Here is a 27,731-nt window from a genome sequence, read left to right on the forward strand (position 1 = left end):
TAATATTTGGATGAAAATTGGTGGCTGGGAGTTTTTTGATATGAGAAATTTGATTTTAACGTCAATGTGACTCCTACTAGTAGAGGGCGCCACCTACATGTGTTTTAACTATTTTGAAGCGTAATAACTTTTTGTTCGTACCTGTATAAAACTACCGAGTGAAAAAATATACATCTCTGTGACTTTTTACGTAAAAAATATCTCTTTGTAAAAATCGCTACGAGCAGCCGTTCTTAAGATAGTTAGAATGGAAATAGTCAATACATGGCATTATTGACGAAAAATAAACACGTTGAGTAGATAATTATTTCACTGAAATAATAAATTTGGGAAATTTTTATTTTTTTTTTAAATTAATCATACATTTTTCTGCAAAAAATGATGATAAAACAGTTTCTGTTGAACTTTTGGCACAAAAATATTTCAAATTTATGATTTCAGTCTAATAACTATTTAGTTAACATGTTTAATTAATGTCAATGATGACAGGTATTGATAATTTCGATTCCAAATATCTCGAAAACCATTACTCGTAGCGATTTTTACCAAGAAACCTTTTTCACGTAAAAAACGTCGTAAATGTATATTTTTTACTCAGTAGTTTTATACAGGTACGGACGAAAAGTTATTACTCTTCAAACCGGCTAAAAAATATGTAGGTGGCGCCCTCTACTAGTAGAAGTCATATTGATATCAAAATTAAATTTCTCATGTCAAAAAACTTCCAGACACCAATTTTCATCCAAATAGTGACTTTACTTCAGAAATTATTTGGAAAAAATCGAAATAAAAATGAAACTTCTACACCCTGTATCTCCGAAACTAAGCATTTTAGAACATACATTTATACGAACTTTTTTACTTATTTTTATCTGCAGAATTTGCTGCCGAAGTTTCCGGAATACAGTTCGGACCACCCTGTATAATACCTCTTTACTATACTTAAGAGTCCATGTCAATAGTCCGAAAAAGTAGCAAAATAAGCGTTCGGCATTTAACGTTTTATGTAAAACTGGCTAGGTATTTTTACTCAAATGAAGAAGGAAATTAAAGATAAAGTATCATACTATATCCGTATTGTAGCAAATTTTTAGACAACTTTTTTATTTTTAAGATTTTGATGGTCAAACATCAACAAAATATTCCTTATGTTTGGAGTAAATTTTCTCGAAAATTAAGACAATTTAAAATTCCGCTACAATACGGAAATAGATTGAAGTTTTGTGATTACAGTGATATATAATTTATATGGTTTTGTAATAAATTGCTCGCTATTTTATGGCAAATGCTGAAGCTCTGCAAACCTTAATCAAAGCACGTGTGTTTGGAATTTTAGGTATGGCTTGACACGACAGGATCGGGCTAAGCCTTAGGCATTTCTGAAATGTGATACATATATTTTCTTTCGGGCCCACTCACCCGCTTTACCCGACCCCTGAGAGCGACCCGAACAGTACACAGCGTAATCACTCTCGTGGCCTCGCTCAACCACATACATCCACAATTATTCAAGGAATAATCGAAATATTTGTCACTCAAGGAACTTTATTAAACTACTAATTAAAAAAATGTTCAAATAATCCCTTATTCACAGCCCACCAAAGACCTGGCAGGCCAATGAATGGTGTGATATATACAATCCAATTACGTTTCCTTTGAACAAACTTTCTGCAAACAGGGGCGGATACAGAATATGCTCGATTCCAAAACATAAAATATATACCGGGTGTTGCATCGTCGAGCGGGACATAGGAAATCCCATGTAAATTTTACTGGGGTCAATTATTGGCTTCCATAATTATTTTAGATAATAATTCTATTTAGGTTTATTGAAGAGCACTAAAATAACTTTAGATATTTTTGATTAGCCCGTTTACGAGTTATCGCCGGATTTCTTTTTAAATATTTCTCCTTTCTTATGGCCCTGTATTTACTTATGAGCACCAGTCAAGGTAAAAGATAACTGTGAAATGAAGTTGTCATTTCAGAAATTTATCTATTTAGTGCTTTATTATTATTATTAAAAACTCATACCTACATCGAAAATATTACCCATGAATTACACTACCGAAGAAAAAGTATTGATGATTAAATGGTATTATCAAGGAAATAGTTATCAAAAGGTGTCGGACATGTTTGCTGCTCTGTATCCGAATAGACCGATACCTGGAAAATCGACAATCGCAAGGAATATCCAGAGATTTGAGACCAAAGGTACCCTAATAAATAACTGCAGATGTGAAGCAAGGCAGGAACAAAGAGAAGATGCAAGAAATGATACCGACTTGGAAGTTTTATTGTGCGTGGAAGAGAACGATGGAAAGATCAGCACAAGGAAACTTGAGGATGAAATAGGAATAGATCACACTACAGCGTTTCGAATTTTGAAACGACATAAATACTATTCCTTCAAATATGAAAAGCACCAAGAGCTACGAGATGGGGACGAAATACGGCGGCAGGCGTTTTGTTTTGATATGATGGAAAGAGCAAACACGGATAGGGAATTTTTAAAAAACATATGTTTCACTGACGAATGCACGTTTACCTTAAATAAAGAACCCAATGTTCAAAATTATCGATATTGGAACAAAGAAAACCAACACAGGTTTGTCGAAACAAGGACGCAATATCCACAGAAAGTAAATGTTTGATCAGGGATATTCGGACACAATATTATCGGGCCATTATTTCTTACGCAAAATTTAAATGCAGAATATTATTTGGAATTACTCGAAAATCATATTTTACCTGCTTTACATGATGCCGCTAGGGAAAATCAGGAAGTTTGGTACCAAATGGATGGCTGCCCGGCACATAGTACCCTGGCTGTTCGGGAATATTTAGACAATAGTTTTAACGCAAACGTTATTGGCCTAAATCATACAGTAAATTGGCCAGCAAGGTCTCCTGATATTTCGCCAAATGATTTCTTTCTCTGGGGCCATTCAAAAACAGAATATACAAGGATAAAAAATACCCAAATCGAGACGAGTTAAAAAATGCTATTACTTCCGAATGCAATAGAATTTCAGTTTACCAACTAGTGAATGTAAGAAGAGAATTTTATGATCGCCTGGGTTATTGTCTAGCAGTCGATCGAGGAATATTTGAACATCTTAAATCCTAAAGTTCTATCAATTTAATAGTACCTAAATTAATAAGTTACTGAATATTGTAATAATACTATAATTAACCTTGTAATTGATTACTTTATTTTACTTACGTATTTATAAATCTTAAGATTTCCGATGTAGGAATGAGTTTTCAATAATAATAAAGCACTAAATAGGTAAATTTCTGAAATGACAACTTCATTTGACAGTTATCTTTTACCTTGACTGGTGCTCATAAGTAAATACAGGGCCATACGAAAGGAGAAATATTTAAAAAGACATCGGCGATAACTCGTAAACGAGCTAATCAAAAATATCTAAAATTATTCTTTTGAATGTGGGTTTTAGTGCTCTTCAATAAACCTAAATAGAATTATTCTCTAAAATAATTAGGGAAGTCAATAATTGACCCCATTAAAATTTACATGGGATTTCCTATGTCCGTCCGACGATGCAACACCCGGTATATGTCTACCAGCGCTATCAGTTATACCAGGAGTGCCAGTAAATTGAAAATATTTAAAAAAGTACCTTAACATAACATTCAGATTAGTATTTAAAAGTTTGATAATAAAATAGTTTTTTAATGAATGTGTAGAGTGAATATACCCTGCTAGTCATCCAATTTATGTGGTCTGGATTTTAATGCGTGTGAGGGTGCATCCATGGTGCATCCACATTATTAATGCGGGGCACTTTGCGGGAAATTTCCTGTAGGGCGAATTGGGAACAAAATGACATAAAGCTGCGATTAGTCTTAAATGATAGTTTTAAGGGTCCTGTTGAACATACTAAAAGTCCCCATGCCTCCTATAAGGGAACATTGTCAAAATGGCGCCGCCATCTTGGATTTTTGGCATTTTTTCCTAAATTTGCCATTTATTCAAAAACTTTTAATTTTTAAAGAAAATATGTTGGAAGATAAATGAAAGACCGATAAAATTTCTATAATTAGAGGTACCTTCGAGGTTCCTAGGTAGCACCGTTACCAAGATAGATACGTAGAAGGAGCACCAACATAACAATTTTTGGCGAATTTTCGTTTTTAACCTGAAATAAGTAAATATTTTGCTGTTTATAAAAAGGCTAGTGACAAGATCGATGGATGAAAAATTTTGGACAGTAGCTGTAAAAATTTTTGGTCAGTACTATGGACAGTACTGCGAGTACACTGTCGGGTGGCTTACATATTATTTCTGAGCAGTCGATTAGACAGTAGATAGCGGGGAAGTTTCTACTTAGGCAATACTTGGGTAGGACTTTGATGGTACTGTTACGTTTTTCGTCGGTTCCGTGTGGATAGAAAGTCACAATTTATTTAAACACTATTTATTTAACACTAATTAACAAAAACAATAACGATAAAAGACTTATAGAACTATTTACAAACGATTTATAACTAAGAATTTATTTTGAATTTTAGTGCGTCAACTGCACTGGTATATTTATAACTGCCCTCTCTAGGCCACTGCCGCCGGCTTTTATACCTACAGCAAAAGAAATCTAGAATAGTCCATAGATCGTTAGGCGCATAGAGAAGGTTTTCGAATGTTCTCGTATGTACTAGTCCATTCTAGTGGGTCTCGATTCTTCTCGAACGAATGAATCATTGCGGTGTCTATGCGATGTTAAGGTCATCCGAGGGCGGGCCATATTGTGAGGTTAGGTCGAGTCCACACCGGCTCGCAACACTGCCCCTTCTTAGGCACATGCTCGTCCCGAGATTATACGGTGAATGAAGGTATTTGCAAAGCTGGCCCCTGGTACATTGCGAAGTCTGGTAGAAATAGCAGTCTACAGTTTTCTCTCCCGATCTCAGCTTTGGGTTGTAGCAGCAAACGAGGATCTCGATTCCCGTAAATCTGAACAAGACTTCAATCATGTTCCGGATTGTACGCCAACTCAAACCATCGAGTCCACACGCCAGCTTCGGAATGGCTAATCGTGCAATGTTGTTGTTTAGCAGGGCTTCTCTCAGTTCAATCAGGGTCTTCCATAGATTGAGATAAGTCGGCTTACTCGGGGACCATTCCTTGGTGACCAGGTAGAAGATGTGCCTTGCTTGACCATGTGCATTGTCGGTTAGCCTCAAGACGCTTCCAACCTCTGGATCCTGTCGGCGTAGTTCTCCGACACGCCCAAACTTCTCATTGAACGTCGCAGCGATTCCTCTGGACATCCGCAAATCTCGAGCCACACAATGAGCGAGCGAATAATCAGGAGGCACGGAAAAGAGGTCTCGTTGATCTTCTTTGGTTACACCATAGCGAGCCTTCTCACTGCTGTTGTATCGGGCCATGAAATCGTCAAAGGACATCTCCGAATCAGGGGGATCAAAGCTGCAGGTTCTCACGGTCCCAGCACGATCTTCTATTTCGCCTTGGTAGGGGCTCAAACGGTTGAAATGGACTACCCTCGGTTTTCCTTTTGGCAATTTTCTGATACGGTATACGACGTCATTAATTCTATCCATGACTTCGTATGGCCCTTCCCACGAGGATTGTAGCTTCGGAGATAACCCACGACGTCTCTGCGGGTTATATAGCCACACCAACTTCCCTGGTTGGTATCCTCCATGCTCAGCTTGAATGTCGTAGTGTTCCTTCATTCGGTCACTAGCACTTTGAATATTTAGGCGGACTCTCTGATGAATGTCGTCCATCCTTTGACGTAGTGTGTGGACATAATCTTCTCCGGCGACTTCTTCTCCCGGTCGGCAACCAAATTTCAGATCACAGGGTAGGCGCACTTCCCGTCCCATAACGATGCTGGCTGGAGTTTGCCCTGTAGATTCTTGGACGGATGAACGGTAGGCCAACAGGAACAGGTGAAGAAATTTGTCCCAGTCTCTTTGGTGGTCAGAGACTACTTTGGCCAGATAACGGTTGATAGTTCTGTTCATGCGTTCAACCATCCCATCGGATTGTGGATGTAGAGCAGTCGTCCTGGTCTTGCGGATGTTCAGGACTTCACAGACGCCTTGGAACAGATTGGACTCAAAGTTTCTTCCCTGATCTGAATGAAGCTCCATGGGAACACCAAACCTGCAGATCCATTCTTTAACAAGGGCATCAGCAATCGTGGACGCTTCTTGATTTGGCAACGCGTAGGCCTCGACCCATTTGCTGAAGTAATCCATTACTACCACAATGTATTTGTTGCCATCGTTCGTCTCCGGGAAAGGACCAGCCACGTCGATCGCTATTCGTTCGAAGGGACTACCAACATTGTACTGGCGCATAGGGGCTTTACCACGCTTTTGTGGCCCATTAATGGCTGCGCAAATGTCACATTTCTTACACCAGGCCCTCACATCTTCTTTGCAGTTCACCCAGTAGAACCGTTCACGCAGCTTGCCAAGTGTCTTGGTAACACCAAGATGTCCTCCGCTGGTTCCATTGTGAACTTCCTCCAAGACTTCTGGGACCCTCTTCTTTGGAATGACGATCTGCCTTCTCTCTTCTTGTCCCTCCGGTCTCTCGATCACACGGCGAAGTAATCCGTTATCTATTACCAAGGAATTCCACTGGGCCCAGTACGACTTTACGTTCGGCGAATATCTGCAAACTTCTTCCCACGTTGGTCTTTGGCCTGTGTTTTTCCAGTTAATTACTAAACCTAATTCTGGGTCACTGGTTTGGTCATTTGCAAGATCTTCGGGTTGCCAACTATCATTAACCACAGTTGTTCTTAGGAGTTTCACTTCTTTCTCTTCTGCTCGGGAACAATGCTTACAGTCCTTAGGGCAAGGTCTTCTGGAAAGTGCGTCGGCATTCCGATGGATTGCCCCAGCTCGATGTTCTGTGTCGAAGTCAAATTCTTGTAATCGTTCAATCCATCTAGCTACCTGCCCTTCAGGATTCTTAAACTGCAACAGCCATTTCAAAGCAGCATGGTCTGTTCTTAACAAGAACTTTCTTCCATAGAGATACTTGTAGAAGTGTTCCACTGCTTTAACTACTGCTAGTAATTCTCGTCTGGTTACACAGTAGTTCCTTTCCGGTTTTGACAAGGTCTTACTAAAATAACCAATGACTTTTTCTTGACCATCCTGGATCTGAGACAGAACAGCGCCTAACGCAACATTGCTAGCGTCGGTATCCAATATAAAGTTTCCGTTGCCAAGAGGGTAGCTAAGTATGGGCGCACTAGTCAGGGCCTTCTTCAATTTTCGGAATGCTTCGTCAGAATCTGAGTCCCAAGAGAAACGCCTCTCGCCTTCGGTAAGTCTGGTCAATGGTTTTGCGATGGTGGCGAAACCCTGTACATAGCGTCGATAGTATGTGCATAGTCCCAAAAAGCATCGTAGTTCATGTTTATCTTTAGGTATCGGCCACTCTTCCACTGTCTTGGTCTTCTGTGGATCTACCGCAACTCCTTGGGAGGAGACTACATGGCCCAAGTAGTGTACCTTTTCTTGACACAGATGACATTTTTTGGGGCTAAGTTTCAAACCAGAGCTCCCTAGTCGCTTGAAAACTTCTTCCAAATTCTTCAGATGATCGTCAAAGGATTTCCCAACCACTATGATGTCATCCAGGTACACTAAACAGGTATCCAGGATAGTCCCTTTAACACAGACTCCATTAGTCTCTCAAAGGTAGCTGGCGCGTTGCACAATCCAAAAGGCATGACGGTAAATTGCCACAGTCCGGAGCCCACCGAGAACGCTGTCTTCTCTCTGTCTTTCGGCGCCATGTCGACTTGCCAATATCCACTCTTCAGATCTAACGTAGAGAATATCGTTGACCCCGCCAGCGTGTCTAGAGTATCGTCTATCCTCGGCAGGGGATAACTATCCTTCTTGGTAACATTATTGAGCTGCCGATAATCAACACAGAACCTGGTGGTACCGTCTTTCTTCTTTACTAGTACTACCGGCGATGTCCACGGGCTGTTAGATGGTTCGATGACACCCTCTTCTTTCATTTCTCGAAGGATTTTATCAGCTTCTTCACGTTTGGCGAGCGGAAGTCTTCTCGGATTTTGTTTGATTGGTCGTGCATCTCCGGTATCAATTTTGTGTTGTACTAAATTGGTACGACCTCTCTGTCCTGCTTCTCCTTTATCAAACACATCTTGATACTTGATTATCAGGTTTCTCAATTTTCTTCTATTTTCGGGAGATAATCCTTTAACGTTTACTAACTCCTTCACCATTTTGTCCGGAATTTTTGAAGTCGAAACTTTGGAGGCTTCCACGCTTCGAACGACTGAGGAGACCGAACAACAGTACCCTAAGAGGGTTCCCTTCTTCAAGGATACAGAATAATAATTCGTGTTCATTACTCTCACCGGTACAGTTTTCTTCGCTCGTAGCAGGGCTTTTCCAACAGCGATCCCTCGTCCTATTTCGCTGTCATGGTTCCTTGGCTCCAACAGAATAATACTCCCATTATTCATTTTACCTTCTAGGCAACCATCCAAAAATATCTCACAGCGCTCAGGGATCGAAACATCTTCTGCTACCACCACGCGAAGCGTCTCCTCACATTTTCGATGCAGAACCACTTCTTCTTCATTTATTTTCAAAATTCCTTGTTTGAGGTTTAGCTCAAAACCTCTAGTGGTCATGATGTCCATTCCGAGAATAAGTTCATCTTCGATATCTGCTACTAACACTGGATGTTCAAAACTGGTGCTCCCAATAACAAAATTAAGGTTTACTTCTCCATGGACAGCAGCGGAGCCCCCGTAGCAGTACGTAGTCGCCATTGTGTTGTTTTAACCTTCTTCGATGTTTTAAGAATGTCCGGTCTGATGATAGTTTTCGTCGCACCTGTATCCAACAGCATGGTCCGGAACTCTCCATCAACAAAACCATCCACAAAAATGCTGTTTAATTTGTGTTGTAGCGAGGCGACTTGAACAGTTTTCGTTGGGGCATGTTGGGTACAGGTCGACGTGTGCCCCTTCATTTCGACCCTTAGTAGTTTTCCGACCTCGACGAAGCCGGTTCTTCGTTCTTCTCCTTACAACGGCTTTGCACGTGTCCCACCTGTCCGCAGTTCCAGCAACGAATCGGTCCCTTTTGCCCATGTACTGGTCCATTACCTTCCGAACAATCCCTTCCACGGATTCGTCGGAACATTCGTCGATGGCCCGTATTCTTCCTAAAGACCGAGAACTTTGTTTCGCGGCCTCAAATTCTAGGGCACGTGCTAAAACATCCACCAAGTGCGTTGGGTGGGCTAGGAAAAGTGCTTGTCTTGTCTCGTTGTCACGTAAGCCGTCGGAGAATGCCTGTACTGCCAACCGCTCCATAACATTCTCTGGCGTAGCAGGGTACGCAAGGCGAACGAGGCGGGCTACGTCGGCTTCAAACTCCTGCAGAGACTCATTTGACTTTTTGAATGCGATTTTTAGCTGGGAATGATAGACATGTTCCAAATGAGCTTGGCCGTACCTCATTTCTAAATGTCGTACCAATTGCTGATAATCTCCCTGTTCCGATGGTGACAATGTCTGCAGGATATCAGTCGCATCTCCTCGCAGTGCGACAGTCAAAGCGGTAGCCTTTTCAGCAATTGTCCATTCGTTCGCTCTCGCAGCGGCCTCAAACTGGCAAAAATAATTGGCCCAAGCGGTTTTCCCGTCAAACTGTGGAGGCTTAATAACTGACTTTGAGATATACTTATTTTCGGCTAGTTTCGGCACCTCCGATGTTTCTTGACATTTTGGTGAATTTGACTTCGCTATTTCTTCTCTTAAAATTTCGATTTTTCTATTTACATCTTCCTCAATCTCTGTTATTTTGTATTGTGTATCTGTTATCTTCTCTTCTAATTCCCTGGAATTTTCTGTTATCTTTTCTTCTAAATTAAGTATTTTATTATTAAAGCTGGCTTGTATGTCTTTAGAATTTTCTGCGATCTTATCTTCTAAAATATTAATTAAATCCTGGGAATTTTCCATAATCTTATCTTTCAAACTGTCTTCCAAGTTAATTATTTTACTATTCAAATTGTTCAAGTTGTCGTCTAATTTTTGAGAATTCTCTGTCATTTTATTTTCTAATTTTTGTAGGCACGAGTCAAGGTCACCTTCCAACTCAAAGCAAAATGTGTCAGGATCCTCACCTTCCTCCACCAAAACGTCTCTCAGTCTAGCTTGCAAAATGCTTTTCTTTCCATCTGTCTCGCACTCTCTCTCTTCCAATATACATTTCAGTTCGGACACTTTCAAGTCTTTCAACAATTTTTTCAGAGCCATGGTCAGTCTTTTTATTTTTCTTGTCTATCACACACGCCACACTTGACACCAATTGTTACGTTTTTCGTCGGTTCCGTGTGGATAGAAAGTCACAATTTATTTAAACACTATTTATTTAACACTAATTAACAAAAACAATAACGATAAAAGACTTATAGAACTATTTACAAACGATTTATAACTAAGAATTTATTTTGAATTTTAGCGCGTCAACTGCACTGGTATATTTATAACTGCCCTCTCTAGGCCACTGCCGCCGGCTTTTATACCTACAGCAAAAGAAATCTAGAATAGTCCATAGATCGTTAGGCGCATAGAGAAGGTTTTCGAATGTTCTCGTATGTACTAGTCCATTCTAGTGGGTCTCGATTCTTCTCGAACGAATGAATCATTGCGGTGTCTATGCGATGTTAAGGTCATCCGAGGGCGGACCATATTGTGAGGTTAGGTCGAGTCCACACCGGCTCGCAACAGTACTTAAGCAGACTAGGACCGGAATTTGTGTACTAAGTAGTGCTTGGGTAGTACAAGGCAGTACTGCAAGTAGAGTCGTCGAGCGGTGAACTTTTGACTAGTTATATTGTGTCGTGCAAATTTTTATTTATTAGCACGCCGTGTTTTTAATGAAGCATGCAAAATATTCTTTTCGGAAAATCTTCCTGAAATGTACTACACATAAGTACCATCTAAAAGACGCCGGCAAAGCATATCTCGGTCATCCCTAAAATCGCTTTCCTATAACCTATCCTATGACCGGTTGACAGACAGAGAGACAAATGACCGGTTGACAGACAGAGAGACAAAATCAAAAGCGGCATACATTGTTGCCGTTTCTTTACGTTTGTAGGAAAATGTGTGTAAAAAAATATAAGCTATTTTAAAAACTTTCATGTATGCTACTGAAATGATGATAATATATCTAAGCTAAATATACTATATTACAGCTGTAGTCAAATAAGTAATAAAATAGTGAAAAATAAAGTTCCAACCCTAGATAGAACATTTTTCGTAAACGCCTACTTGTGCGGTTTGAAATTTTGATGCAAAATCCGGCAATACCGCATAGAAGAAATGTATCGACCAAATTTTTATCTCTTTTTAATACATTTGACTTTCCATTAAGCTGTCTACATCTACGTTAAAATCCAGACCGCACAGTTTTGATGTCCAAATCATATATATCAATGACTAAAGAATACAAGGACATGTAACGCTCATATACGGGCTGCAGCAGAATTTGTGATGTTAGACGCCATTTTTTTGGAAGTAACGAATGAGTCATCAGCGACAGTTTTAGCAATTTTTAATAGTTTATGTGTAGTGAACCTTGTATAAACTTTATTACAATGGTGATTAGTTGTTCAACTTTCAAGTGTAAAAGCCGCAGTGATAAGAAAGAGCCAGGAGTTACCTTTCATAGGTAAATAAACACCAAACCAAACTCCACTTTTTAGCGTTTTTTTTATTGAATTCGATAATTATTCTTCTGATATTATATGTACTTGATATGTGCTATGCGTCGTACTAGTTTTATACTTTTTGTTAACATATTAATCATTTTTTTCGTAATTAATTAATATGATACCACCGCATAGGCGTAGTCAAAACATTTATCAAAAATATAAATATTTCTTCAAGCAGCTATGTTAAGAAAAATATGTACCACATCACTGTTTGGAAGTATGGTAACAATTTGGACTCGGGTGTTATTAGTCCTTGTATTCTTTAGTCATTGATTCATACAAATTATAGTGTGAATGTGAATATACCAATTCAGCATATCGATTTAGTCATTTTAGAAATGTGGTCTGGATTTTAACGTGTAAGACAGAGAATAATATAAATGACCAGTTGACAGACAGAGAGACAAAATCAAAAGCGGCATACAGTGTTGCCGATTTTTACGTTTATAGGAAAATTTGTGTAGAAAAAAAAAATAAACTATGTTAAAAACTTTCATGTATACTACTGAAAAAAAAAGAAATAATATATTTGAGCTAAATATAATACATTACATCTGTAGTAAAATGAGTAACTAGTTGTGAAAAATAAGGTTCCAACCCTAGATGCAACAATTTCCATAAATGCCTACTTCTGCGGTTTCAACTTTTGATTCGAAATCGGGGAATACGACAGACATAGAAGAAATGTATCAACCCAACTTGTATCTCTTTTTAATACATTTAAAAATAAAATAAAAAATAATCTTTATTACATGCACAAACAAAAGAGTACATATAAAGGTGGAAAGTACCGCAAAGCGTATTTTAATAACCGCCATGCCTAAAATAATAAAACACTTAAAATAATAAAATACTTGAAAAGCAACATCAATATTATTAACACTTAACAATAATAGTTAACAGATAAAAAAAATAATCTTTTAATGTTCTGCTTAAATGCAGGTACGCTTAATACTTTGAAATCCCGCGGCAAAGGATTGTAGATAATATGAGCCGCCAAATAGAGAGAAAACAGGATTTAAAAAAATCAGTTCTATGCTGTGAAAGGCATCTGTGAAGCGTATGTTTACCTGATGAGCGTTACTTCGAATAATAATTAGGTCCAAGAGATACAGAGGATGTTGGTAGTAAGAACTTTGCGTATTAGGCAACTCATCTGAACATTTCTTTTTTGTGCCATATTACAATGAAAAATCTTCTGTATATATTGGCTTACATGATCTTTCCTTGTCAACCCTCTTACAAATCTGACACAGGAGTTTTGCAATTTTTGAATTCGATACTTGTTAAACCAGTGGCGGCTCTTGACCCGTGTGACTGGGTAGGCGACAAGATTTTAGTTGCGTCTATTTGCCCCCCCCCCAACAATGTTATTGTTATCTAATATTTCATAAAATAAAATTCGCAAAGATATTTGACTTAACCGCTTTTATTATAGAATTGAAATAGCACAGAGACTTTTCTGTAATATCTGTTGTATCGTATTCTTGCACCGAATAAAATAACGCGCTTTTTTATTTCGGATTCTTTTATTTCTGTGGCGTGTTCTGAAATACAACCGGTTATATCATTTTTAATAATCTCGGAAAAACCCGAAAAATATTTCCAATTTGCTTTAAACGATTTTTGAATTTTCATATAAAAGTTTTAAATGCTACGTATAATGAATCATATGAAATATCCCCTTAACGAAATGTGATATATCTCCTTATAAAATATCCGGAATATCCCTTAACATCTAAGCCTACCGAGCCTCCACGACTTCATGCGAAGGCGACCGGAGATTTCGCCTAAGCCCCGCCTTAATATGATACAACTCCGACTTACGTCGCGTCGCTCCCGCACGATGAGTTAGACAGAGACAGAAGACTGCCGTACGTCGTGCATCGACTCTGATAGTAGGCGATGTAGAAATCGCCGAACAAAGGCACTCCAACGATCAAAATTATTTTGTTTTCTAACGCAGCGGCACAGTCAGCGGTCAGCGTACGCTAGCTGTAGTGAATATGTTAATATCGTTAATACTAAGGGTCGGCATTTTTGGTCTTGGGTGCCGGTTTTCATGTGTACGAAGAGTACGGTCAACACGCTTAGTAAAATAAGATGTACTGAATAAAGACAGAAGGCGAGTATTTTCCCAAGCGCATGGAATCTAGCGTCAGATTAAGTAGTTAGGTATGTACTAAACACTTCGTATTTTTGCTCACTCCGACTTACTAGATTGCCATAACGACTCACTCCTATACATGTAAACGCCGACCTAAAGGTTCGCTTGCCAGCGGGGTATACAAGCCCGCAAATATCAAAATAATATTGATTATTAAAACACACTTCCGTGTATTCACAGTATTTTTATGTATTGGCAACATTAATAGTAAATAATGTATAGTAATAAATCGCTTAAATTCTGCCGAAATCTTAGGGTAAGCGCCGCCTACCTTGCCTACCCTGACGAGCCGCCACTGTGTTAAACTGAGCTAGGAACGGACCATAGACTATGTTTAGGTAGCCCGGTATAGAAAGGACCAAACTGTCAGCAAGGAGTCTCTTGGCATCGAAAGATAACATATTTTTAAATTCCTAAATTGATTTTAGTTTGTAGTATGATCGCTGACAGACATAACTTACATGCTTATTGTATGTCAGTTTGGTGTCCATAATGAGACCAAGATTTTTGACCTCATTAGTCCAATTAGCTTTAACATATTACTTTTAGAAAGATATTGTGATTTGTTTGGTCCAGGTCATTGCGTGAAAAAGAATTGCCTGTGTTTTGGTTGGGTTTATGAGAAGAGAATTTGCAGATGCCCAGTTTGAAATAGACTTAAGGTCCAAGTTAATCAGGTCTACATTTTCAGAGAGTCGAGAGAGAGGTGATGGTAGGTAAACTTGAAGATCGTCCGCATATAGTCATCAAAAAACTTGATGTGTTGAACGAGATCTGATGTAAAAACTATGAAGAGAAGCGGCCCCAGGATAGAACCGTGCGGCACGCCCCTCCCTACAGTAGCTCTATCTCATTCCCCCCCCCCCACCAATCTGACCGCCTGCAGCCTATTTTGAAGATAGCTTTCAAACCAGCCATTTGCGCTTAACTGATAATGATTTAATTTAGCTAGTAATAATTCGGTGTCTAGACTATCAAAGGATATTATTGATTATTTAAGGATATTATTTTTATTGATTTTTTAACAGAACGTCAACGATTTCTTGTAGACGTATCTGTTTTAAAAAGTAAAGTGTTCTCGAATAGTTCAATTTAAATATTTTAAATAGTTTTTTTCTTGATTCTTTATATTTTTTTGCTTCCGACGACGGAAAGAGAACTTATACTGTGAACACAACTTCTAACAAGCAGCGTCCGTTTAGGTTTAACGCAGAAGTGTTTACAAAAAATAACTATTTTATTTTGTAGATTTTTCTTGCAGTGCAGTGGCGAAATACCCATAAAGGATTTTTTTGGATAGATGAATCCGCCACATAGGTATAGACATTTTTTACTATCAAAGGCTTTTGTCATATCTATCAAGACCGAGAGAACGCAATCCCCTTTATCAAACGCTGAACTTATATCACTAGTGACCTTTAACAATGCTGTGGTACAGCTATGATAAGGTAGAAATCCCGATTGTAATTTTGGGTAATATAGTTTTACTATAAATAAAGTTCAGCGTTTGGTGTTTTACTATTTTTTCTAAAATTTTTGAGGCAGCAGGCAAGATACTAATGGGCCGAAGCTCGCCAGTAGTAGAGGGATTGTCTATTTTGGGCACAAGTACCACAAGAGCCATTTTCCAGATATCTGGTACATTACCAGTCTCAAGAGAAAAATTAATAATATTTACACGTGGTTTAAGACAGGCAGGTTAGGTCAGGTTAGGTTATACACATCTTTAACATTTTAATGGAGATACCATCGACTCCAATAGCGTTGCGCTTCATACCATTAATGCATTTTAAAATTTCATCCTCTGTTACTAGCTCAAATACGGTACCCCAACAGAAGCTGAATTGAGAAAGCCATCCAAAACACCTTGGCTAACATTGGTTTGTGAAACAGCATTTATAAAAGCTTGGTTTATAGTATTGGGGTCTTTTAGATCCTTGGGAATGTCTTTTGGGCTTTTATTTATGATTTTCCAACTGGATAATTTATCCCATATATTTTTATTTTTATTACCATTAGAGCAATTGCCCAATTCAGTTGAATAATATGCTTTCTTTTCAGCTTTAATTATACTGGCAGTAAGATTTTTAAACTGAAGATAGTAGCTCTTGTTAGCCAATGTTTTTTGCATTTTAAATTTCCTGAAGGCTTTATGTTCAATATTTTTTTTAGGTTGTAGGTGGTCTCGGCTCTCTCAAAACAGCAGTCCTGATAGGGAAGTAAGCATTAAAAAGGGTTATTACGCCATTATCAAATATATCTAACTTAGTATTTATACAATCAGTCCTATAGAGGTCCTGCCAATCAATAGAGTACAGGTCATTCAGAAATTCTTCAGAGTGTGCCATTTTTAGGCTCTTACTTTTAACAACTTTACTAGTTTTGTGCAGTTTTTCACACTGAAGCCTACAATAGACAGCCTCATATCCGTCTGTATTGGTTCACAGGTAATGACCTCACTACTTAAAACTAAGACACTTTTATTTGTTATTATTAGATCTAGTAATGATTTGATTTTCCATTAAACTGCCTACATCCCTGTCTTGCACGTTAAAATCCAGACCACACTTCCAAAATGACCAAATTGGTATATCAGCCCTATATAAGTACTGTTTAAAATGGATATTATAATAACTATTTTTAAGTACAAAAAGAGAAATGACTTTGTGATAATATTTCAAATAAACTGTACAGGTTGGGTCAAATTCGACGCTTTTAAATGGAAACTCCCTTTTCTATAGGAGATGGACAAAAACTAATATGGGTGTCTGGAGCTCAATTTTTGTCAAAAACATGATGGTGAAAACCGCATATCGTTATCTGTTACCGTTTCGGAGTTACGGGGTGTTTTTCAAAAATATGGATTTTTAACAAATCGCTCTAACTTTTTTGCTATGGAAAATGTTGTATTTTTATGAAAACATTTCCGAAGCACCTTTTTACGTAGAATTTAATGATTTAAACCAAGACATGAGATTTTGCTACAGGTGTTCGACATATCGACCGTCTTCTGTTATGGACAGACCGGGCAGTTTTTGAACATTTCTCGCGGAATTCATTAACTCAGTAGGGGTGACTCATTAACTCAGTATACCCTCTCATAACTGCTAAGTATTTCTAATTCTTGTCTAGGTTATACGGAAGAATAAAGAACCTTTATTCTTCCGCATATACAGGGTGTCCCAGAAATAAGTGCAAATATTTTAACTGGTAGTATAGTTCAACCCCAGAAACACGCCTATAAGGTGTTTTTTGCGAAAAAAAATGTTGAAAATTTAAAATTTTTCTTGACATTTTCCGGGAAATTTGAAAAAACTTTTTAGTGCCACTTGTTTAATCACCTGAGATTTCTCTACGGTGTATCTAAACCTTGCAGTGTTGCAACCTCCTATGTTATCCACATTCCACATAGTTCTACATTTATAAATTATATATAGACAAATTTCTACTCAAAAATTAGGAATGTTAAATTTAATCTTTTATCAGTGCTCACTATTAAAAATTATTATAGAAAAAAAAACACATTAATTATTTTTAGTACTTACCCTTTCAATGAAAACTTAACAAAAACCACCGAAAATTAACTAAAACATTACGTTTATGACGTTTACGAAAATGATTCATCATATTATTCACAACCAGGTCACAAAAAAGAAATTCCTAAAATGTTTATCGTAATTTAGAATTCAATATATCGAAAAGAGCCCAACGAATAATCTATTAATTTCTGTTTTGTTTGTTTTCTTTTAAAACTTCTTCTTTTATTTGAACCACTGATTTACAAAACACCTTGAAAAGTGGACGTTACTTTGAACACCGTCTCTTATCGCCACTTTACGAACTACTTTCAATCTAAGAAAATACATGTTTCACTCAACAATTTTAAATACGTATTCTGCTTCTTCGCTATTTTTTCGATGTATTTCGACAGACCAACAGTCGCGCGTCGGCCAAGAGTGCCACGTGTGAACTGGTCCTTTGAGCTTTGAGCCGCGCCGTCGCACGGTGGAAAGACCCAATATAAAATGTTGGACATTGACTTAAAAATAAAATTTTAAATTAAATAATTTTGGTAGAAGATTTGAATTACTTAAAGTCCAGACCGTTATATTTTATCCAACTCAAAAAAATATTTTTAATTATATGTCTGTTTGAAAAGTTTCAAATGAAGATATTACACTGACTTAATTATGGTATTCATTTCTTGTGAAACAACCTAGTTTTACATACATACAGCCATTACTCGCTGACGAGTATTCGACACACATAAAGAAAATGGTCACGCAAGGCGTTTTCTTTCATGAGCTTTTCTGTGACTGTAAAGCCCGATACGTGATGTTATCTGCCTACCGCACTCCGGACATTCAAAAATCTCATTGCTTTGTTGCCTCTCTACTTTTTGGTTGCCGCTGTTAACTGAGTTTACAACCCTTCTCCATTGAGTTCTATTGTGAGCTGCTTTTTCCCACTCATTCTGCATGTTAATTCCCTTTAAATTTTCGTGGAAAATGTCCTTGTATCTTTTCAGTTGTCCACCCGGCCTCCTCTTACCGTCCACAAGCTCACCGTAAAGCAGAGATTTTGGTATGCGGTTTTCTTGCATTCTGCATACGTGACCAGCCCATCTTAAGCGGGATTTTGTGACCATGACTTCAATACTCTCGCAGTTAGATTTTTCAAGGACCGATACGTTTGAGACATGATGGAACCACCGGACTCTTAAGAGTTGTCTAAGGTGTCTCTGTTGCAACTTGTTCAATGCGTTCATGTGTCGGCGGTAAGGCACCCAGGTTTCGCTCCCATATATCATGGTGGGGATTATAATTGCTCGGTATACTGCAAGTTTTGTTTTTGTACTCAAGTCATGATTGTAGAAAACCCTGTCTTTTAATTTCCAGAATGCTCTTGAGGCGCTACTAATCCTGTGCTGAATTTCAGAGTCAATATTGGCCTTTTCCGAAATCAAACTGCCAAGGTAATTGAATTCCGCCACATATTCGAATAGTTCTTCTCCGATTTTTATAGCATTGTTGTGATCTTCCGGGGGAGTGCACATGATTTTAGTTTTGCCGATGTTCAGCTTAAGGCCCAAAGCCTCGTATGCCCAGGTATATGTGTTCAACATTTCTTGTAATTGTTGTACCGTGTTTGCAACTAGAGCGCAGTCGTCAGCGTATTGAAGTTCTGTGATAAATTTTGTACGTGTTTTTGCCCTGAGTCTTTTTATGTTGAACAGACCCCGTCATATCTGTATCTAATGCCCAATCCTCTCTCCTGCAGTTTGCTGTCCACTATAATGGAGAGCGCTGCCATGAATATGTTGAATAGGAGAGGCGCTAAGACACATCCCTGCCTAACTCCTGTATTTGTTAGGAATGGGTCGCTCAGTGATCCATGATGTGACACTCTTGACTTGTTGTTGTTATGGAGGCTTTTACACACTGTAAGAAATTTGTTGGGTACACCGAACTTTTCCATAATTGCCCAAAGCGCATCTCTGTTCACAGAGTCGAAGGCTTTGTTAGATCGATGAATGCAAACATAAAGTTTAGACTGCTGCTCTTTTACTTTTCCTGTAGTTGACGGATGGAAAATATGGAATCGACGGTGCCGCGGTTGGTACGAAAACCCGTTTGCGATTCTGGAAGAATTTTTCTATATGTGGGTGCAGGCGGTTTGACATTATTTTTGCAAGAATTTTTCCGCCGATAGCCAATAGCGAAATTCCCGGTAATTTCCGCAGTCTGATGCACTTCCTTTGTTCTTAAATATATTCACTATATTCGCATTGCGAAAATCCTGAGGTACCTCTCCGCTTTTCCCATACGACATCAAAGAGAGCCTTAAGATGACCAATAAGTTCTTTACTTGCACACTTATAGATTTCCGCCGGAATATCGTCACAGCCAGCTGATTTGTTGTTTTTAAGCTGTTTTATGGAGGTCTTTATTTCTTGTTCTGTTATTGGGATGTCTAATACATCGAGGCTGTTATACTGAGGTATTGTGTTTAATGCTTCCATATTGGGGTTGTTTTTCTTGGTTAAGGATATGGCTGTAATGTTCTTTCCAGCGATTTCTAATTTGTTCTTCCTCTTTTTAGAAGTTCGCCATTTTGAGCCATGATTGGGCAGCTTACCTTCTTAGTTGGGCCGTATACTTCTTTTTACAGCCTCGAAGAATTTACGATAATCGTGATGCGTGGCGTACTCTTGAATCTGATTCGCTTTTGTGACCACCAGTTATCCTTTACTTGGCGCAGTTCTCTTCGAAGCGTGTTGTTGGCTGCTTTAAAGTTGTCTACCAGTCTTGGATTATGTGGATTTGCAGTGACGGCTTGATATACTCTATGCTTTTGTTCCAACAAAGCCTGTATATGCGGTTGATTTTCGTCAAACCAGTCTGGTTGTTTCTTTTTGTTCGACTTTCCCAGTACTGCTTCGCTGGTTTTATGAATCGCATCCCTTAATTGTGTCCAGCCTTGTTCAGCTTCCAATACTGAGATTGAAGTTATCAGTGGAAGTGATTCTTTGATGGCTTCCCGGAGGGCGTCGGCGGTATTGTTGTTTTCTAGACCCCGTACGTTCAATCTGGTCATGTTGTTTTGCTTTTTACAGCGTGGATGTTTTGGTTTTAACTGGATTTTCATTTTTGAAATTAAAAGTCGGTGGTCAGTGCCGCATTCGGCATCTACTCTAGCTTTGTGAGCCTAACATCTTTTTAGATGCGTCCTTCGAACGATTATGTGGTCCAATTGATGCCAGTGGCCTGATCTAGGATGTTTCCAGGTACCTTTAAACTTGTCCTTCAACATGAACCACGTATTGGTGATGCAAAGATTATACTCTGCGCATGTTGTTAATAAGCGTTCACCATTGCTATTTGCGTTTCCCATTCCATGTTTTCCCAATACGTCAGGCCATATTTCCTGTTGTTTGCCTACACGGGCATTAAAGTCACCTAGCAAGATGATTCGTTCGTGCTTTGGAATTCGTTGAAGGGCATTTTGTAAAGCTTGGTAAAATTTATCCTTATCTTCAATTTTAGCGTCAAGGGTGGGAGCGTAGGCACTAATGATGTTGACGTAAGTTTTTTGTCTGATATGGGGTACCTTAGGGTCATAAGACGTTCGGAGACACCAATAGGTACTTCTGTTAACTTGGTGGCGATTTCGTTTTTGATCGCAATGCCTACACCATGAATTCTCCTGTGTGTTGCGGGATGACCTTTCCAAAAGAAGGTGTAATGCTCCTCAGTGAGACTACCTTCATCTGCAAAGCGTGTTTCGCTTAGAGCGGCAACATCTATATTTAATCGGTGGAGTTCCTGTGAGACCAGTGCTGTTCTTCTCTCTGGTCGATTTGAATTTATCTTGTCCAGTAGAGTGCGGACGTTCCACGCCGCGAACGTGAAACATTGATGTTTTTGTTTCTCCGATGATACGCTCGAGTAGGCACCCCCTCCCGGAGATCCGATTGAGGGGGTATTTTACCTCCGGACGATAATTTTGTCCCACTCGAATGTTCCATCATTGCTGTGTGTAAGCTGCGTGAAAAGGTTTAACTGTGGCGGTTACGCTGCCGCACAGTTTTGGCTGCAACTGTAGCACGGGATGGCTATGGCACAGTGAGGACTGCGACGATAGTTCCCTTGTGCTACGTTCTCGGCCGGCTAGGTGTATTTTATTACTCCTTTTCCCCAGAAGATGGTAGGTCTGAGGGTTGTATAAGGATATACCGCCTATACTCGGACGTCAGAGCCTCGTTTGTGTAAACAGGGTGCACCACGTGAAGGTGAGGTTGACTTTTGGGTAAGCTAGGCTATATGTATCGCTTCAATACCCCTTGCACCCCTACAACCAAACCTAGTTTTATAAAAACTGGCAAAGACATTAATAATTTTTTTTAACCATACATATTAGTGCAAACGATTGTTTTCACTTTAAAATACAAGATATATATAGTCACAAAAGTTTGGGAGAACAATTGTATATAAGAGACACATAAACATTTTTTTGCTGCCAAATACTATATTTAGTAGCAAAAAAATGTGTATGTAGAAAAATAAAAAAATGGCCAAAGTTGGCCAAGACTTTATATATATCACAAGGTAGATTAAGCCTTTCTAATAACGAAACTAATTTAACATCTTGCCCCAGCTTGCCCCCCTCTAAAAATTTCCATTTAATATATTACTAATACATGTTATACTAAAATCAAAAACCTTTTCAATTCCAATAAATTAATTTAAAATTTTTAGAGTCAAATTATCTTTATTTTTTTATAAATTTATTAATATTTAATTATTAATTGGATAAATACAAAATGACGCTAAAATCAAAAACAGATACAGGGTGCTACAAATATATGGAAAACTTATAAACTATTGGAAAAAGAAGAGGGTTAAGGTGCAGTGTTGAGGTTTTTTGTTTGTAATAAAAATATTCTAGTGCGTTGATTTACTGTTATATTCTTTGCTTATAATAAAGTTATTGTACAGGGTGTCCCACTAAGAATAGCTCTCGGCTATATCTCGGAAAGTATTAGCCGTGAGGCTTGCGGAAAAAATATTCATAACTAAAGAGACCATGAGAAAATGCTGGAAATTATTTTCAAATTTGTAGAATGGCCGCTAGAGGGCGCAACTGCTATAAAAATAAGAAAATGGAGTTTTTACACAACTTTGCCTAGATAAGGGGTACTATAAATAATAGCTTCATAATCTTCAGTAAATTCTGAATATTTTTTGTTAGAACCATTTTCCCCTATCTGCCAAAATAAAGTGGTGGGGAAAGGTTAGATCTGTTTTTATTTAAGTATTAATAATTCCGGACTGGATGGACGGAATCCAACTAACTGGAGCTCGTTTAAAATACCGTTTCTTACTCTATATTATACCATATAAACAATAACTGTAAGCTTTTGAACGTAGATGCTAGGGGGCGCTGTCTTACAAATTAACAAACATTGTGCGTTTTTTCAAAAAAAAATGCGATGGTATATGTCATTTTAGCTGATAATAAAGAGTAATGAAAGCTTAAAAAGTCAGTGAAAACCGCATCTTGATATCTTCTTTCAAATCGAAGATATTAGCAAAGTTATATTAAATAGGAAAATATATGTAAGCCCTTAATTACCATATTTTTATAACACGGTATCAGTAGTTTTAGATTTCAGTGGTAAAATCTAAAGCTATTTCTTTTTAAAAAGATCAAAACTAAAACATTCCACGACAGTTTGGCAAAGTTTATAAGCATTTAAAACTTGTAAGATTTTTCCAAAACGTACTATATTTTTAGGTCACCCTGTAGATGGTTTGTAACGAGCCAACCACTTTCTTTCATTAAAGTTTAAAATTGTTCTGTTTATACATTATTACGGTATATAAAAATCATTTTTTCGTCTTTTGGATTAAAAGTGTTGAGAAGAAAACCTCATGTCCAACAGCTCCCATAAGCTCGTTCCACTGTGCGTCGTAGCGGGCTTGCGTCAGACGACGATGTTAAGCAACGTTGCCGTAGTTACAACAATTTAAAATTCAAGACATTCGAAGCAATCAAATTCGTATTAAATTTTAAAAATAAAACAGAGAAACATGAAAGGAAACAAATAAAACAAAAATGAATTGATTATTCGTCGGGCTGTTTTCGATATATTGAATTCTGAATTACGATAAACATTTTAGAAATTTCTTTTTTGTGACCTTATCAATAATCAATTAATTTGTGTTTTGTTTGTTTCCTTTCATGTTTTTCTGTTTTATTTTTAAAATTTAATAAGAATTTGATTGCTTCGAGTGTCTTGAATTTGAAATTGTTGAAACTACGGCAACCTCGCATGACGCAAGCTCGACACGCCGGCGCGACAAAGGAGCAGTGAGCAGTTAGCAACCAGTGATGCGCGGCTGTCTTGGCCAACGGTTGAGCTGTCGATGTAATTGTCGAAATACATCGAAAAAATAGCGAAAAAACAAAATACGTATTTAAAATTGTTGAGTGAAACATGTATTTTCTTAGATTGAAAGTAGTTCGTAAAGTAGCGGTAAGAGACAATAATTCTCAACATTTATTCATTCAGAAAGGTATTCAAAGTAATGTGTAATGTGTGCTTTTCAAGGTGTTTTGTAAATCAGTGGTTCAAATTGTGATGAAGCCTATATGAAAATAATGTGTTAAGTTAAAAATGGAGACTGTTATTTTAGAAGTTTTTATAATAGCATGTACAAGTAAAGCAGCACAATGAAGTGTATTTTAGTTAAGTGTGTATCGAAAAAGAGAACTGTCGCAGTTACATCGATCTGTCATAAGTATCTTTTTTAATGTTGGGTAAGTTGTTTAATTGAACTTTTTTAACTTTTAAACATTTAACTTTTAATTTATTTTATGTAATAATATCACAATTTTAAAAATGTAATGCATCTCTGCAAACTCCTCAGGTGTTGTGATTTTATGACTTACTTTTAAACATATACATTTTGTCCGTATGGCAACACAGTGCGTCGAATTAACTGAAATCCGGGCTTGATCCGGGTAATTGGATGTAGTTGGCAATATCTGCCGGCGGTTCTCAAAATGTTGCGATTATTTTTTAAATTTTCAAAGTTAAATAACTCGGTTATTTCCAATTAATTTTAAAAATGGTAAAAAGAAAATATGTTTATTTTGACCAGATCTACCACCCCATAAAATATTTGCACTCATTTCTGGGACACCCTGTATATCCGCAAATAGATCCATGGGGCACAAGTCAGGCGGCCTCGATAGGATGGGATCTTGGTTAGCTAATTCAATTATTCTTGAAATTGGCTGCAAAAATTTCCTGATAACTTCAGCGTTCAGAGGCGGTGCGTCGTCTTGGTGGAAAAATATGTTTTCGAGTTCCATTAAGGGCATATCATCAATAAGGGGTCCAAAGCCTACTAGTTAAAAGTGACGAACTTTTAAAAATTCTGTACTTCGAAGGGGATTATAACAAAATATCAAGTGTGCTATATTTTTGGAAAGGTAATTTTAAATTCTTTTCAATTAATTAAAAATATAGAGGGTATCCCTAATAAAAATCAATTTTTCTGTTGATAATTCCTAAATTATTAATTTTAAAAAAATTATACTTAAACCATTAAATTCTACGTAAAAAGGTGCTTTGGAAATGTTTTCATAGAAATACAAAATTTTCCATAGTAAAAAAGTTACAACGATTTGTTAAAAATGCACATTTTTGAAAAACACCCCGTAACTCCGAAACGGTAACAGATATTGATGTGTGGTTTACACCATCATGTTTTTGACAAAAATTGAGCTCCAGACACTGATATTAGTTTTCGTCTATCTCCTATAGAAAAGGGCGTTTCCATTTAAAAGCGTCGAATTTGACCCACCCTGTACATAGCTATACATACAGGTTGTTAATTTGTTTATTACTCGCGCCAAGCTTTATGGTTGAAATATGGCAACCTCGGCCTGCTCGTCGGGAGACAACGAGACAGGACGAGTCGGCAGCTCTTAGCCAGAAAATAGAAATCAACCAGAAGGTTGACTCTCAAAATGCGCGCGAAACGGTGGCTAACCTAAAAATTCCTTTATGAGCGGGAACACCTGTCAATGTAGCGAATGTAGCGGCGTTACCGGTTTAGTCAGGGCAGGTCAGGGTTTAGTTGAATTCTGACGATCGCATAATAGGAATATATCACATAAATACGAATTTTAAAAGCGGAACAAATAAAAATAAATTATTAATAAGGAGAAATAAATAGATATTAAACAAATGCATAGATTGTTTTATTTTAAATACTGTATTAACCCATCTTAACACAATACTTATTACCTACCTACCTAATCATAATTTTATTATTATAATGAGCCCGATTTATCTGGGTAACATTGTGTTCAAGCGAAACTTTCCCAGCATTAAAAAAAACATTTTTATTTTGATAATGTGTACCCAAAACGCAGAACGTGCCTCTAACAAATAAATTCAGGATTGTAAACTGTTACACTTTAGAACGTACCTATAGCAACGCAATTTGCGTAATTTCCCAGACCATAAAAACTTCTAAGAAAGGTGTAGGGATGACCACGGGTTTTTGCCAACCAGTAAAACGCAGCTCAAGGGTTCAAGTAGAAAGTTGACCTTTAATTAATTGGTTTAGTTTATTTTTAAAATTCACGATCTCTACCCATTTCCAAATTTTTGGCTACGCATATATTATCTGCCTACCCACTAATTGCAAAAAAACCGCTGCATAAAAATTACATGTGGTGGTATCTATACAATATAAACTTTACCTTTCGAAATAACGTTTTACGTTCAGTCTGTAATCACATACCTATCAGATAAGAAAAATACTTATTCTATATAACCCTGACAACAGCCTGCGAAAGCGTTTTAATCCGGCCCTGAGAGTTACCCGCTGCTAATATGGCGTCGCGATTCGTGAAACGTCATCAAATTCGGCAGAGAAGGCGTTCTGGTTGATTTCTATTTTGTGTCTTAGCTTAGTACTCATTTGGAATGTAGGCAGTGTGACCATTCTGTTCCCCAATAAGTAACTGTCCAATTAACAAACTGTATAGAAACGAGTTGGACAAAATTCAATAAATCTTTTGACTTTTTTTTATTACCAAAAAATAATAACATAAATATATAAAAATGTACTTACCATGAGCTTGCTGAAGGATCATGAACTAATGATACGGGCAAAGTCTCATGCTCCCACTCTAAATCCAATGAATTTTCTGGAGTTGAAGTATTTGTTCTACCGAGAAGAGCCCCTGCATCTAAACTCTGCAGCTGGATGTCTCGGTTATTAAAGGAACTAAAACATAAATAGTCATGTTTTTACAAACTTATTTCTGCTGCTGTGCATTTTATTTTACCCTTGTGATAAAGCTCGTTGTCTTTCTGATAACCTACTATATGAATGATTAGGATTTAACATATTTTCAACCATGCTAGTGTTTTGCTTCTAAAAATAATATTTTTAAATAAATTAAGTAATAAATGCAAGAAATTGATTGTACTTTAACCCTACCTTTTGTTTTTTCTTATGTCTCTCAAGAAGTCTCGTAAAAAAACTCCTAAAATAAACAAATTAGGAATAAAAATAATTTCATAATAATATTTTGCATTATCTGTAGCTTACCTAGTTTCTGTGGCTCCGCAAGCAGACTCCTAGAATGAAATATTTTAAATAATATTATACCTAAATTTAATTTTAAATACAAGTACCTCCTCAATGAGAAAGGTAAAATCGGTATTTGATTTGGATAGCATGCTAAAATTACAAAGAGGCCCTGTTTTACCACATGTCGGCCAACAGTTAACGCAACAATTTCCCATGGTTTTAGCAGCCCTGAAAGGACTGCATCGATATTAACCCCCATAGGGCTCCAAAATAATTTTTAAATCCGTGATTCCTGGTAAAATAGTCTATTGAGTAGGTTTCTTGGTATCAGTGACAAATAGTTTTATAAATTATTTAGCTGAGATAAAGTAAGATAAACCAGCCAATAACTAACAAAATAAGCTTTATTTTGAAAATCCTAACATAAAACAATGCCTTCTATTAAAAGATCAGCCTACGGGCGGACTTTTGTTTACTTCATCAGCTGTACATACTTAGATATTGGGTTAGATTCCGTTTCATATTTTGTCGGTTGATTTTTGGTTTTAACTCTTTGATTTTTGGTATTATTTATTATAGTAGTGCAAAAAACTAATTATTTTGGTGTTGAAGTGACATAAACTACTACCAGATATATGGTCACTCTCGATTT

The 27,731-nt window shown here is 37.4% G+C and overlaps 1 protein-coding gene across 3 annotated transcripts in view; it reads right to left on the bottom strand.

Annotated features, from left to right (window-relative positions):
- Positions 1-27,521, bottom strand: part of LOC115878596 — a 34,690-nt gene extending 7,169 nt beyond the window's left edge. For all 3 annotated transcript variants that reach the window (XR_004049559.1, XR_004049562.1, XM_030895146.1), the window contains exons 1-5: positions 27,184-27,521; positions 27,098-27,126; positions 26,987-27,032; positions 26,832-26,920; positions 26,615-26,770 (exon numbers count right to left, since the gene is read on the bottom strand). Coding sequence is in view for 1 of the 3 variants with exons in the window: in XM_030895146.1 (XP_030751006.1) it covers positions 26,615-26,770; positions 26,832-26,920; positions 26,987-27,032; positions 27,098-27,126; positions 27,184-27,294 (431 nt within the window). In the remaining 2 variants the exon portion in view is untranslated. The remainder of the gene's footprint in view (positions 1-26,614; positions 26,771-26,831; positions 26,921-26,986; positions 27,033-27,097; positions 27,127-27,183) is intronic.
- Positions 27,522-27,731: the final 210 nt, after the last annotated feature.

Source organism: Sitophilus oryzae, unplaced genomic scaffold, assembly GCF_002938485.1.
Source record: "Sitophilus oryzae breed Bouriz unplaced genomic scaffold, Soryzae_2.0 scaffold_1063_pilon_pilon, whole genome shotgun sequence".
Classification (NCBI taxonomy): Eukaryota; Metazoa; Arthropoda; class Insecta; order Coleoptera; family Curculionidae; genus Sitophilus; species Sitophilus oryzae.